Source organism: Bombyx mandarina, chromosome 28 (assembly GCF_030267445.1).
Source record: "Bombyx mandarina strain Sakado chromosome 28, ASM3026744v2".
NCBI lineage: Eukaryota > Metazoa > Arthropoda > Insecta > Lepidoptera > Bombycidae > Bombyx > Bombyx mandarina.
This window is the reverse complement of record NC_143233.1, coordinates 8,432,126-8,450,405: the sequence shown is the minus strand read 5'-3', so window position 1 is coordinate 8,450,405 and position 18,280 is coordinate 8,432,126. Positions and strand designations below refer to the sequence as shown.

General features: G+C 39.7%; 1 protein-coding gene across 1 annotated transcript in view; it reads left to right on the top strand.

Moving 5' to 3' along the window:
* CPSF1 (cleavage and polyadenylation specificity factor subunit 1) overlaps positions 1 to 16,282 on the top strand; it is a 36,009-nt gene extending 19,727 nt beyond the window's left edge. The window contains exons 18-29 of the mRNA XM_028183840.2: positions 1,794 to 1,950; positions 3,646 to 3,824; positions 4,211 to 4,425; positions 5,047 to 5,193; positions 6,399 to 6,471; positions 8,626 to 8,778; positions 9,423 to 9,617; positions 10,260 to 10,374; positions 11,623 to 11,745; positions 12,282 to 12,411; positions 14,401 to 14,509; positions 15,538 to 16,282. Of these exons, the coding sequence (XP_028039641.2) occupies positions 1,794 to 1,950; positions 3,646 to 3,824; positions 4,211 to 4,425; positions 5,047 to 5,193; positions 6,399 to 6,471; positions 8,626 to 8,778; positions 9,423 to 9,617; positions 10,260 to 10,374; positions 11,623 to 11,745; positions 12,282 to 12,411; positions 14,401 to 14,509; positions 15,538 to 15,618 (1,677 nt within the window). The 3' untranslated portion in view covers positions 15,619 to 16,282. The remainder of the gene's footprint in view (positions 1 to 1,793; positions 1,951 to 3,645; positions 3,825 to 4,210; positions 4,426 to 5,046; positions 5,194 to 6,398; positions 6,472 to 8,625; positions 8,779 to 9,422; positions 9,618 to 10,259; positions 10,375 to 11,622; positions 11,746 to 12,281; positions 12,412 to 14,400; positions 14,510 to 15,537) is intronic.
* Positions 16,283 to 18,280: the final 1,998 nt, after the last annotated feature.

Below are 18,280 nucleotides of genomic sequence, written 5' to 3'. Positions count from 1 at the left end.
ACCCTTCAAATTAGAACGCATGACTACGAGCTAACAATACGCTCCACTGTCATGAGCAGTCATCGGACACTGGACATCAGCGTGTTCTGAGTCTTACACCAGCGCACTGCGAACCCCAACCGTCATGTGAGCCCGCCCGGGAGGGTACCGCGGGCTTGCGATGATGACGTCACGAACCCTCAAGGACACTCATTGTTTACGTTGGAAAAATTTTATAATAACAATATCGGGGAGTGAAAGGATATTTGGCTTAAGCGATATCTTTGTAACTTTACAAGACAACCATTTAAAGATTAAATTTTTGGAAAAAATGACGTAACAAAAAGACTTCTTTAGCTATTACTGGTGGTAGGAGCTCTTGTGAGTCCGCGCGGGTAGGTGCCGCCGCCCTGCCTATTTCTGCCGTGAAGCAGTAATGCGTTTCGGTTTGAAGAGCGGGGCAGCCGTTGTAACTATACTGAGATCTTAGAACTTATATCTCAAGGTGGGTGGCGCATTTACGTTGTAGATGTCCATAGGCTCCACTTAACACCAGCTGGGCTGTGAGCTCGTCCACCCATCTAAGCAATAAAAAAAAAATTCCAATGGAGTGAATTCAATTTAAGTTCAATTAATAACTTTGAACAGTTCATACCAAATAAAACGGATTTTAATTACAAAGATAAATGTTGCGTAATACAAATAGCTTTTCACTTCTCGATACACATATGACTAGCGGCTCGCTCCGGCTCCGCTCGGGTCTTTAACAAAAATTTTAACAATATTTGACGTTGTTTTATTATTTTAAATAAAAGAAAACTTATTGCGGGATAACTATAATAGTTAGACATATGCTGTTGCCACACTTTTTGTAACTAATAATGTGTTCTATAAAGTCGTAGCACATTATTTTATTCTCTCATCAATAGTTTTCGCAGGGCACGCGTTGTAAAGAATATTTTAGGTAATTTTTTTTCACCTTGGGTTACATTATCGGAGTTTTAGTAAGGATCCCTATTTTTTTCCAAAAAAAGTTTGTAGCCTATGTCACTCGGAAATAGTGTAGCTTCCGAACAGTGCAAGAATTTTTCAAATCGGTTCAGTAATTTCGGAGCCTATTCAATACAAACAAACAAACAAATCTTTCCTCTTTGTAATATTACTATAGATTAGTATAGATTATAACATTAGTATAGATAACCGACTAATCGTATTTTCATAATCACGCTAAAAGGATCCTTGAGGCTAGCTGAGCGCCGACTAACTCCTCGTAATTCCAGCACAGCTTGACGTTTGCTATAACGAATGCGATGCGAAATCAGCGCTGTCCGATTTATCGACTCAAAACAGCATTAGTTGAGCCAATTCCTATAGCCTTTTTCTTTTTCTTTTCTTTTATTTGTATTTTATTTTATTTAATGTGAAAGGCAATAAATTATTTTATTATCCCGCCCTCGCTTCGCTTCGGAAACATTAAATTTTATTATTGATAGCTGAGGACCGCGATGCTACCTACCCGCGTTTATTGTCGTACCGCGGATGACGCCGCGGGGCGAAGCTAGTCCAAAAAAAAGTTACTCCGTATATCATCAGCTACCTGTCAGTGAAAGTCTCGTCAAAATCGGTCCAGCCGTTCGAGAGATTAGTCGGAACAAACAGACAGACAGACAAAAATAGTAAAAAAAGGTTATTTTGGTGTATGTACCGTATATATACATATTATGCATGTAGTAAAAAAGCGGTTATTTCAATATTACAAACAGACACTCCAATTTTATTTATATGTATAGATTATTTATTATCGTATCCCCCAGGCGTACAAATACCCCCGGGGGAATCTCAAGCTGCGGTTCTGCCGGGTGACTGTCTCGTTCCCGTTTGGGTACGAGAGCGTGCCCAGCACCGCACAGAGCGCCGACACCTACGAGACGGCTGGCGTGCGGGACGGGGTGCGGCAGCTGCGGTACTTTGGTGAGCAAAGGGGGGGGGGACCGCGGGGGGCAGCCGCTCATATCATCCGCACTGATAATTTGAATGTGGAATAATCGATATTTGCTCGGGTTTTTAACTTTTTTGGTGTTGTTTAGAAATGGTGACTAAATGGGCTGCATCTACTCATGTATAAAAATATATACTATAAGTAAACATGTTTGTATGTATAATTTAATAAGAAATTCATTGGTTAATGAATAAATGAAGCCGTCATCGCAAAAGTGGCCTAAGCTTGCCACAGTTCGCTCGTAGGCAAAAACAATACGTGCAAATGATGTTTACAAAGCCATCTGTTACCTATGGGTGAAAGGGCCCGGTTTGGCATCTAAATTTGTTACGTTTTAAAATTAAATATATTGTGATAAACAAACACGAATATGAAAAAGTCAGGGTTAGGCCACTTTTGCGGTGACGGCCTCAAATAATGTTATGTTAATAATTCATGTTCTTGCATGCAGCACTCCTCACTATCATTGAAGATTTATCTAGACGTATTTAGGTACACTTAAATAGCATGTATAAGACGGATGTATTGTTAAGATACTGGTGGCTTTGGGTACGCCAAGCATCTGTCACCGTCCTCGTCGAATTCATCTATTCTAACCCACAGACACAGCCCACTGAGTTTCTCGCCGGATCCTCTCAGTGAGTCGCGTTTCCGTTCCGGTGGTAAATTCCGCGAAGCACTACTCTTGCTAGGGCTAGTGTTAGCAAACTCTCTCAGATTGAGCCCGTGAGCCCACCTACCAGTCCGCGCATAGCTGGAATAGCCCCTAAGGCTACCAGCGATTAGGTAGAACAAAAAAATCCCATCTAAAGCGGCTTTGTTTCATTTTCCCATATTTGTGCACTTTCACAGATATTAAACAGTTAATAAACCACCGTTATTACACATTTAAACCTGAAGAAACACTAAATAGACAAAATAAAACAAATCACACAAGTTCACTCGTCGTGTTTCCACCAAAAAGCCTCTTGAAATGCTTCGTATTTTTTTATCAATTTTATGACCTGGTGACAGATAAAGCGAATATGGTAAGCGTAGAAATGATACACAGTTTACTTTACAAAGTTACATTCACTTAAGTTTATTAGGAGTAAGTTAGACACAGTTCACAGATGAAGAGTAGAACGAAAATTGAAGTACAGATCACGAAACAGCCAAACACAGGAAAAGGAAACAAATTTACAAACTTCAACACTAAGCTAAATTTAAATGTTAAGCAAAACTATGCGCAAGCACTACGAAGCGGGTTAGCAGGTAAAATACGACAAGCATCCGACGGCAAGGCAGGTTACGGATTGGCCGGCCGATCGATAGGAAGACGCGGGTGATGTGCGCGCGCGCGGGCGGGGGCCACCCGTAGCGCTTGCGCACGGTGCGTCATTGCTAACTATATATAAAGGATGTTTGTCACAAAAATAGACAATATTAAAAATCAATATAATTTCTAATATCGATGTATAACATTTTATACATCGATATTAGGGTTATCTGTGTAATTACATAGTTACACTACCGAGACGTTTAGGTCGTATCTTATTTGGAAAATATGTTTTGTATTTAGTTAGATAGTTGGCACAGATAACGCACATGATTAGCATAGATAATATTTAAGAGTAATTTCTCGCCAAAAAGTCGACTTGAAACCAACGTATGTGTCCGGTCCGCAGGCAACGTGGGCGGGTACAGCGGGGTGTTCGTCTGCGGCGCGACCCCCTACATGATGTTCTTGTCTGCGCGCGGCGAGCTGCGTCTGCACCCGCTGCACGCCGACCGACCCCCCGTGCACACGTTCGCGCCCTTCAACAACACCAACTGTCCGCAGGGCTTCCTGTACTTCAACGCCGAGGTCGGTCCGGGGACTCGCGCAAGAATGACAACCGCTAATAAAACTAAATAATAGTTTGAAAAACTAAACCTCTTACTGGTGGTAGGACGTCTTGTGAGTCCATACGGGTAGGTACCACCACCCTGCCTATTTCTGCCGTGAAGCAGTAATGCGTTTCGGTTTGAAGGGTGGGGCAGCCGCTGTAAGTATACTTGAGACCTTAGAACTGATATCTCAAGGCGGGTGCCGCATTTACGTGGTAGATGTCTATGAGCTCCGGTAACTGCTTAAGACCAGGTGGGCTGTGAGCTCGTCCACCCATCTAAGCGATAAAAAAATCATTAAGCAATCTAGTTGTATTGTATGATCTCTCCCCCCAACTCCCCTCCCCTCCCCCCGTTCCACAGTCGTCGCTCCGCATCTGCGCGCTGCCGTCGCACCTGTCGTACGACGCGGCGTGGGCGGTGCGCAAGGTGCCCATCCGCATGACGCCGCACTACGTCACGTTCCACCTGGAGTCCAGGACCTACTGCCTCGTGGCCTCCACCTCGCAGCCCACCACGGTCTACTACAAGTTCAACGGCGAGGACAAGGAGAAGTCTGCCGAGAACAAAGGGGACAGGTATGCGGTGCTTCAGATCGGGCAGCCTTTCTTATCTGCTACCTGTGCTGCTTCGCTCTAATGTGTAGGTGAGCTCACGGGGCTCAAACCGGAGTGTTGCTAATGTGGCGGGTAGCCATCATACAACGCAAGATATTCGACAGATGCCTGAATCTCGCTCATGACATTTTCAAGATAAGTTTGCATATTATATACAAGTTCCAAACAACAACATTCGGACCGTCGCGTCGGTCTACCGAGTAATATCACCCGCTCAGTGGAAGATCTTCCCTTTGTCGTTTAAGCCTCTCACACTGAAGTTTGGGGATGTTGGGGATCCTAAATGTCTAAGTAAATGTAAAATATTGTCATTAGTAAATAATTTTAAATCATTTTTTATAGTATGAGGTAGCGCCCTCTGTGAATTGATATTTTAACTTCACGTATAATCCTAAATTAAAATTCACTACAAGAGGTTTCATACACACGTTAGTATTAAACAATCTCATAGATGGCGCTGTATTAAAAAAAACACTACGGGGACTTATTTTTTTGTTTCATCAACGATTCTAAAGAAGTTTCACTTCGAAATACAAAATGAACACGAGCTCGTTCATTATCTCATGAATGCTACGATTCCAGGTTCCCGTACCCGATGCTGGACCGCTTCTCGGTGATGCTGTTCTCCCCTGTCTCCTGGGAGATCATACCGAACACTAAGATCGAGTTGGACGAGTGGGAGCACGTGACGTGTCTCAAGAACGTGTCGCTGTCGTACGAAGGAACCAGGTAAACGTTTTGATGCACAACAGTAAGGCTAGAGTCAGTAGGCAACGGTTTGGCTCTGCCCTTGGCATTGCTGAAGTCCATGGGCGACGGTAACCACTCAGCATCAGGTTTTTTTTTATTGCTAAAATGGGTGGACGAGCTCACAGCCCACCTGGTGTTAAGTAGTTACTGGAGCCCATAGACATTTACAACGTAAATGCGCCACCCACCTTGAGATATAAGTTCTAAGATCTCAGTTCAGTTACAACGGCTGTCCCACCCTTCAAACCGAATCGCATTACTGCTTCACGACAGAAATAGGCGAGGCGGTGGTACCCACCCGTGCGGTCTCACAAGAGGTCCTACCACCAGTGGGCCGTATGCTCGTCTGCCTACAAGGGCAATAAAAAAGAAAAAAGAAAGTGTGCTCATCTATATATGAATACGTGAAGCAAAAACTTTGTATCCCTTTTTATGAAAATTGCGCGACCGAAATGTATGAAATCTCAATTCATTGAAATTCAATTGAAATTCAATTTCAATTTCATTGAACATTGTTTTTTTTTTTTAATTATGCATATAAAATACATGAAATCTATAAAAAAAAAACATTACACATACTATCATGTATTTGACACTAACACGCTTAAATACTCTTTTGTTTATTGCTTAAGTCTGTGGTCAAATTGAGAATAGATTAATATTGTTTGTCTATAGTGTAGTCTTAGCGAAATTTGTGATTGTAAGAGTATAATAGTCTTTGACAATAGAACCATTAGAAGAAGACAACAGTATAATTTCGACTACTGGGGGACCCTTTAATATATGAAATATATAATATAAAAATGGTTTCTGCTGTTCGTTAGTCTCGCTAAAACTCGAGAACGGCTGGACCGATTTGGCTAATTTTGTATGAATGAATATGAATTATTTGTGGAAGTCCAGTAGATAAATATGAAAATGCTCGGAATTCAATAAAAATAACAATTTTGTTTTTCCTTTGATGTGTCCCCCGTCGGACGGATTCCTTTTGTTTGTTTTACGTTTATTTTATACAAAAAGTTTAGGTCTTTTACTTATCGATGGAGGCACTACGAAGTCTGCCGGGTTAGCTACTATAAAATTAATAAGTAAAAAATAATTCGATTTATAAAGTTTATATAGAACTCTTATCACAAAGCGACACAACGATCGTAGTGTATATCTTTGTTTTTCTCTTGTTCTAGATCCGGTCTCCGCGGTTACATAGCGATAGGAACTAATTATAATTACAGCGAGGATATCACTTCTAGGGGGAGGGTGAGTTTTTATATCCACACTCCAATCGTCATCCATTGGTGACTTTTTGGCGGGAACGCGAGGAGTGAAGTTGTGTTATTTGTTTTATTTTGTCTATTTAGTGTTTCTTCAGGTTTAAATGTGTAATAATGGTGGTTTATTAACTGTTTAATATCTGTGGAAGTGCACAAATGTGGGAAAATGAAACAAAGCTGCTGGACGTAACTTCTCGGGATCCTCCAAAAAGTCCACTGAAAAAATCTCAGTAAATGACCACCATTTTACTGAGATTGTATTTATTTATTTATTTAAGGATTACCGACAGGGTTTACAGTAAGACATAAAATAACATTGACATGTATAGAGCAATTGATAACTGCAACTCTAATTAGAGGCAATCACAGCATGCATTACATTAATATATCAATAGAGATTTAACAATACTATTAATAATAATAAAAAATTAAAAACAAGGACAGTAATACCCGAGTACTCAGACCAAGGCTGAGGCTGAGGTTCAACAACAACTTTTTATAATTTTGTTCTTGAATATTGGAAGGGAATCACCAAATATGTCAAGGTTTTCAACTTTTCTGACTAGATTATTATAAAGGTTAGTTAGACGAGGAGTAGGTGAGTGCTTGCCTAGATTGGTTCTGCTAAAGTGGGTGCTGAAAAGAGCAACGGGGCGACGAGGTAACCTGGATGGCACCTTCAAAGAGAATTTATTGAGGATGGATTGGGAGTCGACAGTACCGCTCATAACTTGATGTAAAAAACATAAACCTAACATATCGCGGCGATCACTCAATGTTTGCATTTTAAAATGTTTAGCCCTATCAACATAAGATTTAACATAATTAGGCGGCCTAAAACGGTACGACATGTGGCGAAGTAACTTTTTTTGAATTATCTCAATCCTGTTAATATGGGTTTTGTATGTTCCTACATACAAAACCTATTGTTCTATTCTAACATGCCCTATTGTTCCTACATACAAAAAACATCACACAGTGCTGCAGTAATCAAGTTTGCTTCTAACATAACTGTTGTAAAGCATTAGCGTAGTGGAAACCTTCTTAAACTCCCTACCATTCCTAAGTACAAAACCCAGTGATTTGTTCGCGGCATCTATAATTTTGTCAATGTGCTTAGTGAAATTCAGCTTGGTATCAAACTCCACCCCTAGATCACGAGTCTGAGAAACTTCACTCAAGCATTCCCCTGAAATATGATATTGTGTTGGTATTATATTGCGTTTTAATGTAAATTTTATATCATATCATCTCATCTCATTTCATTTAATTTCATCCCAGTTGATTAAGGTCTCAAATTAATCATCTTCATTTCACTCCATGTTATTATTTTTCATAAAAATAACAATATAAATTAAAATAATACATGACTGAAAGGTCTTAGTTACCAGGTCTCAAAACCCCAAAAAAAACATCCAGTGGTGGTATGCTAACAGAAATTCTACCTGGATTGCCAACAACTATATACCAAGTCTCGTCACAATCAAGTTATTGTTTTGGAATTTGTATTTGAATGTATTTGTGTTTTGGAATTTGTTTGTGAAATTGTATTGTAGCTCACGGCCCTACCTACTGTTAAGTGGTTATCGGAGTCTCCATCCTCGAAGAGCTGAAGGTCACCAAGCGCCTGCTGACTATGTGCCAGGAAAGGATCCGGAGTTTCTTTGGGCACATAATGTGATCCTCATTGCACAGCCTGGAGAAACTCATCATTATCGGACAAATGGAGGGGAAGCGCGCTAGAGGAAGAGCGCCAGCTAGATGGGTGGACCAACTCAAGGAGGTGACTGGAGGCCAGATACAGGGAGCGGTACATATGGCGCAGAACCGGACAGAGTGGAGAAGATTGACATACAGTCCATAGACATCTACAACGTAAATGCCGCCACCCACTTTGAGATATGAGTGGTAAGGTCTCAGTATAGTTACAACGGCTGCCCCACCTTTCAAACCGAAACGCTTACTGCTTCACGGCAAAAATAGGCAGGGTGGTGGTACCTATCCGTGCGGACTCACAAGAGGTCCTACCACCAGTAATTCTCAAAGTGGGTAGTAGACAAAATAAGTTTGACAACCACTGCACCAGACGGACAGCGTGCCCTAATATCCTGCGACCGCTAAAACCCCTTTAATTCCACAGATAATAATCTACGACATAATCGACGTGGTCCCGGAGCCCGGGCAGCCGCTGACCAAGAACCGGTTCAAGGAGATCTACTCCAAGGAGCAGAAGGGTCCGGTGACCGCGCTCACGCAGGTGCTCGGCTACCTCATCTCCGCCGTCGGACAGAAGGTACCGTCCAGGACACGTACCTCGATATAGAGGCACTTACATGTTTGTTTTATATTTAGTAATTAGCGGCCCACTACTTTGAAGTCGTCGTGGCCTAAAGGATAAGACGTCCGCTGCATTCGTGTTGAGCGATACACCGGTGTTCGAATCTCAGGCTTTCGACTTTCACTGATAGGTAGCTGAGGATAAAGAGTAACTTAGGCTACTTTTTTAGACTAGATTCGCCTGCGGCGTAACCCGTGGTATTATGGCAGATCCGGCCATATATCTATATCTATACTAATATTATAAAGAGGAAATATTTGTTTGTTTGTTTGTATTGAATAAGCTCCGAAACTACTGAACCGATTTGAAAAATTCTTTCACTGTTTGGAAGCTACACTATTCCCGAGTGACATAGGCTTCGAAAATTATTGATGATAGATTAAAATCATTTACTATGACTTTGTAGAACACATTATTATTTACAAAAAGTATCGCGACAGCATATATCTAACTATGATACTTATGCCGCAATGAGTGTTCTTTTATTTAAAAAAATAAATAATGTCAAATATCGTTGAAATTTTTGTTAAAGACCCGAGCGGAGTCGGAGTAGGCCGCTAGTATACATATAATTCTAATGCTAGTTATTGATCGAACAGATATACATATGGCAGCTGAAGGACAACGACCTAGTGGGCGTCGCGTTCATCGACACCCAGATATACGTGCACCGCATGCTGGCCGTCAAGAACCTCATCCTGGTGGCCGACGTCTACAAGTCCATCTCGCTGCTGCGCTACCAGCCCGCGCACAGGACGCTCTCGCTGGTCTCCAGGGACTTCAGGACCGCGCAGGTGAAGAAAGAAAGAAAGAAAGAGAGAGAGAGAGAAAGAAAGAAAGAAAGAAAGAATGAAAGAAAGAAATCGTGTTATTCGCATATTGAAAATGAGTTATTAAATAAGTTAAAAGCAGCGTGTACGCTTTGCCATTATTTGACATGCGAATTTTAGTGCAGTGCAAGATATTATGATAAGCAGTGGTCCCGCAGTAGTCGAAATTTGACTTTAATCAATTGAAATTTTATGTTTAAACATTATTATGGTTATATTGTCAAAGACTATTTATTATACTTCTATAATCACAGATTTCGCCAAGACTACACTATAAATACAAATAATATTAAAGATAAACAATATTAACCTATTTTCAATTTAACCACAGTTTTTGACAAACTAAAGTTTGATAATAAACAAAGAGTACATATACATATGTGTGTGCGTCAAATACATGGTATGTAGTGTGTGTAATACTTTCTTTATTGATTTAATGTATCTTTTATGCATTATTTAAAAAAATATTAGCATTGTGCACTTCTTCTCTATATTCTCTATAAGTGCGGAAAATTTCATACTCCTCCGTCCGCGCAATTTTCGTAAAAAGGGATACAAAGTTTTTGCTTCACGTATTAATATATACATATGTATATTTCGTTACAGATATACGATATGGAGTTCATGGTGGATAATACGAACCTCGGTTTCCTGGTCAGCGAAGCCGAGGGGAACTTCGCGCTGTTCATGTACCAGCCGCAGGCCAGGGAGAGCTACGGAGGTATGGGGCGACCAGGGTCGCGGGTTCGACGTTCACATTTGCACTTTTGCACGTTTGTGCACTTTCATAGATACTAAACAGTTAATAAACCACCGCTATTACACATTTAAACCTGAAGAAGCACTAAATAGATAAAATAAAACAAATCACACAACTTCACTCCTCGCGTTCCCACAAAAAAGTCCGAGGAACTTGTCGCCGCGACTGTACCGTTGTTATTCGCGATACACTGTGTGCGCGACGTTACCGCGTCCACCCGCCTCCGATCTGTTTGTTGGCAACTCCAACATTTTAGTATGGAAAATAAAATTATATGACTGGCAACATTGTTGATGTCACTCTCTTCCTTTTTTACACGCTTTATATTATAGCTTCACTTGTATGTATGTTTGTATGTTTGTAACTGACTCCTCTAGACGCGATTTTGACCCACTTTAAACCGCCAGATTTCATTCAAACTTTGTAGATTTATCGAGGACCGATGGCAATACACTAATTTGATAAGATTATTCCATTATTCAGTTTGCAAAATAAGATTTTTGCCAATCTATATAATTTTTATCTATAGTCGATAAGGCAGGAATTGATGTTAAAGTATTTAATAGTTTTAAAAATACGCTTTTATGGAAAATGTAACTAAATCATGAGATATAAATAATAGTTTAAAAAAACTAAAAAACCCGCTTTATTTAAAATTGAACTAAAAAATAGAAAATAAAATTTAATAAATTTAAATTGAAAAATATATATTTTATTTAAAAAAAAGCGTGGGGTGATGATGATGATGATGATATGGTGATATGATGGATGACATACCAATAAACCGTACTAGCTGACCCGGCAGACTTCGTAGTGCCTCAATCGATAAATAAAAGACCTAAACCTTTGTATAAAATAAACTTAAAATAAACAAAAGGAATGCGTTCGATGGGGGGGACATCAAAGAAAAACAAAATTGTTTTTTTATTTAGTTCCGGGCATGTTTAGTTATTGTCGCCGTTGTAACCGTCGATTTATAGATTGCAGCCCACTGAGTTTTTCGCCGGATCTTCTCACTGGGTCGCGTTTCCGATCCGGTGGTAGATTCTGCGAAGCACTGCTCTTGCTAGGGCCAGTGTTAGCAACACTCCGGTTTGAGCCCCGTGAGCTCACCTACACGTTAGGGCAAAGCTGAATTAGCCTATCAAGGCTATCAGCAAAGGTAGAAAAAAAAAGTTATCGCGTCTATCTGTCCCCCATCTGTTCCAGGCCAGCGGCTGATACGCAAGAGCGACTACCACCTGGGCCAGCAGGTGCACGCCATGTTCCGCATCAACGTGCGCTCGCTGCCGGACTCCGACAACTCGCACAAGCGACACGTCAGCATGTTCAGTGAGTCTATTGGTTTGGACATGCCAGCTGTTCCTGTTATATTAAAGTACTAGCTTTTGCTCGCGACTTCGTCCGCGTGGAATAGTTCACAGATAATGCTTTATTTTTTAATTTTTTTATCTTATTGCCCTAGTAGACAGACGAGCACACTGCCCACCCGATGGTGAGTGGTTACCGTCGCCCATGAACTTCAGCAATGCCAGGGGCAGAGCCAAGCCGCTGCCTACCGTTGAGTACTTTCCACAAGCCTCGTTTGAAGAAGGACATGTCATAGCGCTCGGGAAACACCGTGGAGGGGAGCTCATTCCATAGCCGGATGGTACGTGGCAAAAAAGATCTCTGGAAACGCACTGTGGATGACCGCAGTGGCTCCAGGTAGTATGGATGAACTCTACTCCGGCGGCGGGCGGTGCGATGGTAAAAACGTTTTAGAACAAATTTGGTTCACATAAAAAACGTTATAGTGAACCAACCTTAACAATGAGCTCGTCCACCCATCTAAGCAAAATTAATTTTGATGTTTGTCACTCGTGCAGCGACCCTGGACGGCGCCATAGGCTACGTGCTGCCGGTCACCGAGAAGATGTACCGGCGCCTACTGATGTTGCAGAACGTCATGAACAACTACTACTGCCACATAGCCGGCCTCAACCCGAGGGCCTTCCGGTATGTCGTCCGGTGCCGGACCGCGACCTGATGAGGTCCGATGACCTGGTTATTCAAATCAAATCAAAAAAAATTTATTCAACATAAATGAAAGTACATCTTGTTGAACATCAAAAAGAACTACCGCCAATTCACAAGAACTAGCCTCCGTCCTGAGAAGAATTGGCAAGAAACTCAGCGAGCATGTCTTTTTTTTTTTTAAATAGTTTTTTTTTTTTTTTTAATATTCATTTTTACAATGAGTATTATTACGTAACAATTACTACAATATTGAAATGCCCGGAGCGAGCAGCTCATTCCCACTTTGTGCAATCTTCTAGATAATCATTGACTTTATAGTAAGCTTTATTGCACAGATGTTCTTTTATAGTTTTCTTAAACCTATGTATATTAGACTTGCGCAAAACATCACTTCCCAATGTAATGTGATATGACATCACTTTTACAGACAGGTGATATTACTCGAAAACATTACACATCACTCTTAACATTACTCGGTGCGTTCAATAGATACTGTGACGACGAATACATTGTATCTATACACCCGAATCATTACCTAAGTGATGTGTTGATACACATCACTTAGGTATTGATTCGGGTGTGTCATTACAGTAGTGTATTACAATACAAAGTATGAACTTTGTATTGTAATACACTGTTATATTACTTGACAGAGATTGACTTACTTAATAATATAATAATTTTATTTTTTACTTAATATAATTTATTGTGGGATGAACGGATTTCATATGGCGACTTAGACTGCAAATTGAGCTCGACAATAATGTTAATATACGAGAGCAGTAGATGCATTGTTTCGGCGCGATATCCTCAAAGTGCATCCAAGGAGGACTGTACTTTCATTTAGACGCCGTTATTTCTTTCACTTATTAAACACGCATTAAAACAAATAATAAAACTATCTTCAAACAAGTGCTTAAGTAATTCAAATCAAACACAAAAATTAATATGAAATATTACTAAACAATTACGAGCGACTAGCGATTTTACAAAAGTTGCGAATAAAAAATTAAGTAAGTACTTGCGGGAAACTACCGGCTGGCCGCATGAAAAATATAAACACAAATACCTATATTAAAATTCAGACGTACCATAGGTATAAAAATGTACCTAGCGGCCAGGACATACGGTTCCAAATCACTAGGAATAATTCCGTGTCGCTTGCTCATTTATTTTGCGTCGATCGGTCTGTCTCGCTCGCTCGGTTCCGTTCGTGTATTAAGCAACATTACACGACAAAGAAAGAAACATGTTGGGTGATGGTGTGATGTTTGTTTCCTTCGCGTAATGTGTGATGTTGCATTACATCGTAGAGTAATATTACCCGAGTAATATCACTCGCATTACTTACACATGTCTAATGTATATGTAGTTATGTAGGTTCTGAACATCTTGTGGGATTTTGTTGTACAGGCGCACAGTACCTATTCGTTAGGATAGGCTGATGTGAGGTGGTCCGAGACCATAGACATCGAATTCGAAGTCTCAGTTGTGTTGTATAATGAGCGTCCCCCTAGTCAAGGTAGAACGTATGACTGCTTTGACAGTCATAGGCAGCATGGCGACACCGGCTCTTGCTTGTCTTCGTCGAGTTCGACGAGCGAATTAAAAAAAAAAAATGATTGTGTGGTTTTATGAAACCACGGTAAAAGTGAAACTTTTTTTCACATTATTAAGACATTTAACTCTGACAAACAACAGTCTACATTAAACACTGACAAAAAACAAAACAGCGTGGAGCACTGGCACAAATGAGTAATAGTCTATACACTACACGGTCAGCTGCTGCGAACTATAGGCGCCGCCATATTGGGCTTGGCTGCTCTGACGAGCGTCTTTCACTTTACCCCTACTCCGCGGCTGACCGTCACGCGACATGCAACACACAGACGAAAAAGTTTGAGACGGTGTAATAAAAGAGATTAAGTAGGGGTAGGTAATGAAATTAACGCGTGGGTGTCGGTACAGCACGTACAAGGTGTCGCGGCGCGCGGCGGGGGGCGGGGCGGCGCGGGGCGTGCTGGACGGGGACCTGGTGGCGCTGTACGCCGCCATGCCGCGCGCCGACCAGCACGACGTGAGATGACCCCCCCCTTAACATTTAAACTGGTTTTCAGATTATTGTTAGGTATCGGTGGCTTACAGATTGACGCCATAACCACTCGTCGGATCTTCTCAGTAGTAAAATAATAGCGAAACTTTAAATCTTAATTTGTACTTTAAATATTTTAATCTCTCTTTTAATTTTAGTCTTTTAATAGAATAACGGTAGGCAGCGGCTTGGCTCTGCCCCTGGCATTGCTGTAGTCCATGGGCGACGGTAACCACTCACAATCAGGTCGGCCGTATGCCGGTCTGCCTGCAAGGGCAAAAAAAAAAGAATAGAAAAGAATTTTTAATCCAAGTCGCAGTGAAGCCAAAATAGCCCATAGAAGCTACCGGCAGATGGGTAGACAAAAAAATATTTTTTTTTCTAATTATACCTAAGTGTATGTATCTAAAACAAATGTTCACTCACACGAAAAATCGAGATTAATTTTTGGCGGTAGTCGAAATCGTGTCGGTGGGTACCGTCATTACCCCAACTCTATTTGAAATGTGAAGTGTGTTAGTCAGTACGACTTTGGCTTATGTTTCGAAATACGCGACAGCCATGTAGTGCTTAGAAAACCACTTAACACCTCACGAGCAGTGATCTCAATTACACATCCAAATGTATACAGATGTCTCGAAGGCGCGACCAAAGCCAGATGATTTGATCGTACAAATAAAACTGAAAATGTATTATTATTATTATTTTTGTTGTTTAGATGGGTGGACGAGCTCACAGCCCACCTGGTGTTAAGTGGTTACTGGAGCCTATAGACATGTACGACGCAAATGCGCCACCTACCTTGAGATATAAGTTCTAAGGTCTCAAGTATAGTTACAACGGCTGCCCCACCCTTCCAACCGAAACGCATTACCGCATTACTGCTTCACGGCAGAAATAGGCAGGGTGGTGGTACCTACCCGCGCGGACTCACAAGAGGTCCTACCACCAGTAAAAATTTTATTTTATCAATTATTTATTTATAGAAGATTAACGAATTGATTTGATTACAGATCGCGAAGAAAATCGGTACAAAAGTCGAGGAGATAATGTCGGACTTGTACGAGATAGACAGACTGACCGCGCATTTTTAGTTTCTTAATATATATTATCTTTTAATTTAGGCAGCGGCTTGGCTCTGCCCTTAACATTGCTGAAGTCCATCGGCGACGGTAACCACTCATCATCGGGTGGGCCGTAAGCTCGTCTGCCTACAAGGACAATAAAAAAATAATAAGAATGCTCTAATGTATCTATGTTCGTGTCGACCAATAGTCATCTAGGAAGGCTTGATGTTTGGATTTGGATCGAAATATGTATATAAATAGTTTTTAGTATTTTAAAACGAATGTGTTTGTTTGTTTGTTGGCGAGATCCAGTTGATAGTTGAGAGCACAATACGCCTTATTTCCAGTAATTGCGCAATACAAATACGTGTTCGATTTTATTACACACATGACTTGTTCGTCGCGTATGTGTTTTTGAACGTTATTTTAGAGGCCTTCAGAGGATCCTTTTGATAAAATCTTTTTGTTTAAATAACCCTGCGATATTGCGAAGTGAAAGGGTCCAAATATAGTTTTAATATTTGCATAGTTAAAATTGGCTGTATGGGCTATATTCCCTTTGCCCTGTCAATTGGACAAAAGATAAGAGTTAATTAACACATACAAGCAGATTGTGCTAATTTAAATAAGAAATTGTGTTGCGTTTAAATTTTGTAAATAATTTGTTTAAGAATAAACCTGATTAAAAGAAGTTTTGTTTAATTATTTTTAATATGTTTTTATTAGCTTCATACGTAAGTTAGTATCTACGTTAGTATGTAACGGAATCTTAGAACATGATTTTGACCAGGGGGTTAACCTAAATTAGTCCTTATATCATCAGCTACCTATCAGTGAAAGTCTCATCAAAATCGGTTCAGCCGTTCCAGAGATTAGCCGGAACAAACAGCAGACAAAAATTGTAAAAAATGTTATTTTGGTGTATGTATATGTATATATATTCATATGCATGTAGCAAAAAGCTGTTCTTTCAATATTACAAACAGACACTCCAATTTTATTTACACTAGAGGTCCCGCAGTAGTCGAAATTCGACTATAATTGGAATTGTAAGTTTGTACATTATTATGATTGTATTTTATACTTTTGTAATCACAAATTTCGCCAAGACTACACTATAAAAAATATTAACAAAGACAAACAATATTTATACATATTCTCAATTTGACAACAGACGTCAAGAACAAAAGTTTGACAATAAATAGTATGCATGCGTGTGTGCGTCAAATACATGGTATGTAGTGTGTGTAATGTTTTCTTTATTGATTTAATGTATCTTTTATGCATTATTTAAAAAAAATATTAGCATTGTGCACTTCTTCTCTATATTCTCTATAAGTGTGGAAAATTTCATACTCCTCCGTCCGCGAAATTTTCGTCAAAAGGGATACAAAGTTTTTGCTTCACGTATTAATATATAGATGTATATATGATAAAATATAGTACCATCGAAAATTAAACTCTTGTCTGGGGTGTAGTAACAAAAAAAAAGATAATTTAAGAATGTCAAAATTACACAGATATACTTCCAATTTTATATATTTGAAAGAAGAAAAATAAAAGTATATTACGGACAAAGGACATAAAAACCTAAAGGTCGTAAGGCAATTTTCTAAATAAACCAAACAGATCCTTAAAGATTAACGTTAAATCAGAATTTCCTAATCACCAGAACAATGGACATTGTCCTCAATCATAATTACGCCTGGTTACGGTTTTTTTCATTGCTGCGGAAATATGTAATGTCTTTAATATCTTTGATCGTGAATGGAGCGATTTTGTCTACAACAAAGGCGATCGTTAAGTATCAAATGTTGCAGGCTCTGTTGATTTTAGATTTATTCAAGGAACGCCTAATTGTGAGTCGTCAGGGCAAAAGGTTTTGATACGCACATCTATACATATAAATAAAATTAGAGTGTCCGTTTGTAATATTGAAATAACCGCTTTTTACTACATGCATATGAATATATATACGGTACATACACCAAAATAACATTTTTTACAATTTTTGTCTGTCCGTCTGTTTGTTCCGGCTAATCTCTGGTACGGCTGGACTGATTTTGACGAGACTTTCACTAATAGGTAGCTGATGATATAAGGAGTAACTTAGGCTACTTTTTTTAGACTAGCTTCGCCCCTAGCCTCAGCCGGGGTACGACAATAATAATAACCGCGGGTAATATCGCGAGACTCTGTTATCAATAATAAAATTTAATGTATCCGAAGCGAAGCGAGAGCGGGCTAGTTTAAATATATAATTCGGTTTTTAGTAACCTAGGCAAGATGGTGGTTACGATTAATATATTTTCTTCCAGATTACCACTAGGTCCGTATGAAGGTGATAAGGTTTATTAATTTTGATTGGCTTGATGATAAAACTTAAAGATGTGTTATTTGTACAACACTTTCTATTAAATATATTAAGTGTATAATCTATGTATGACACTGCCAAAATATTTTTAAATAAAAATATGACAGTGACTGCCTGTAACATTTAAAACGTAAAGAGCATTAAAAACGTGTTAAACAAACCAATTTGAACAGTACATAAGTTTTCTTTAAAATACTATTTCCATGCGTATTTTGAAATTAAAATTAAGTTACGAGGGCGGCACTGAAAATTTCGGGAATTAACGAAGTGACACAACATTACTATTTAAAAATGTATTTATTGTTTTTCGAAGTA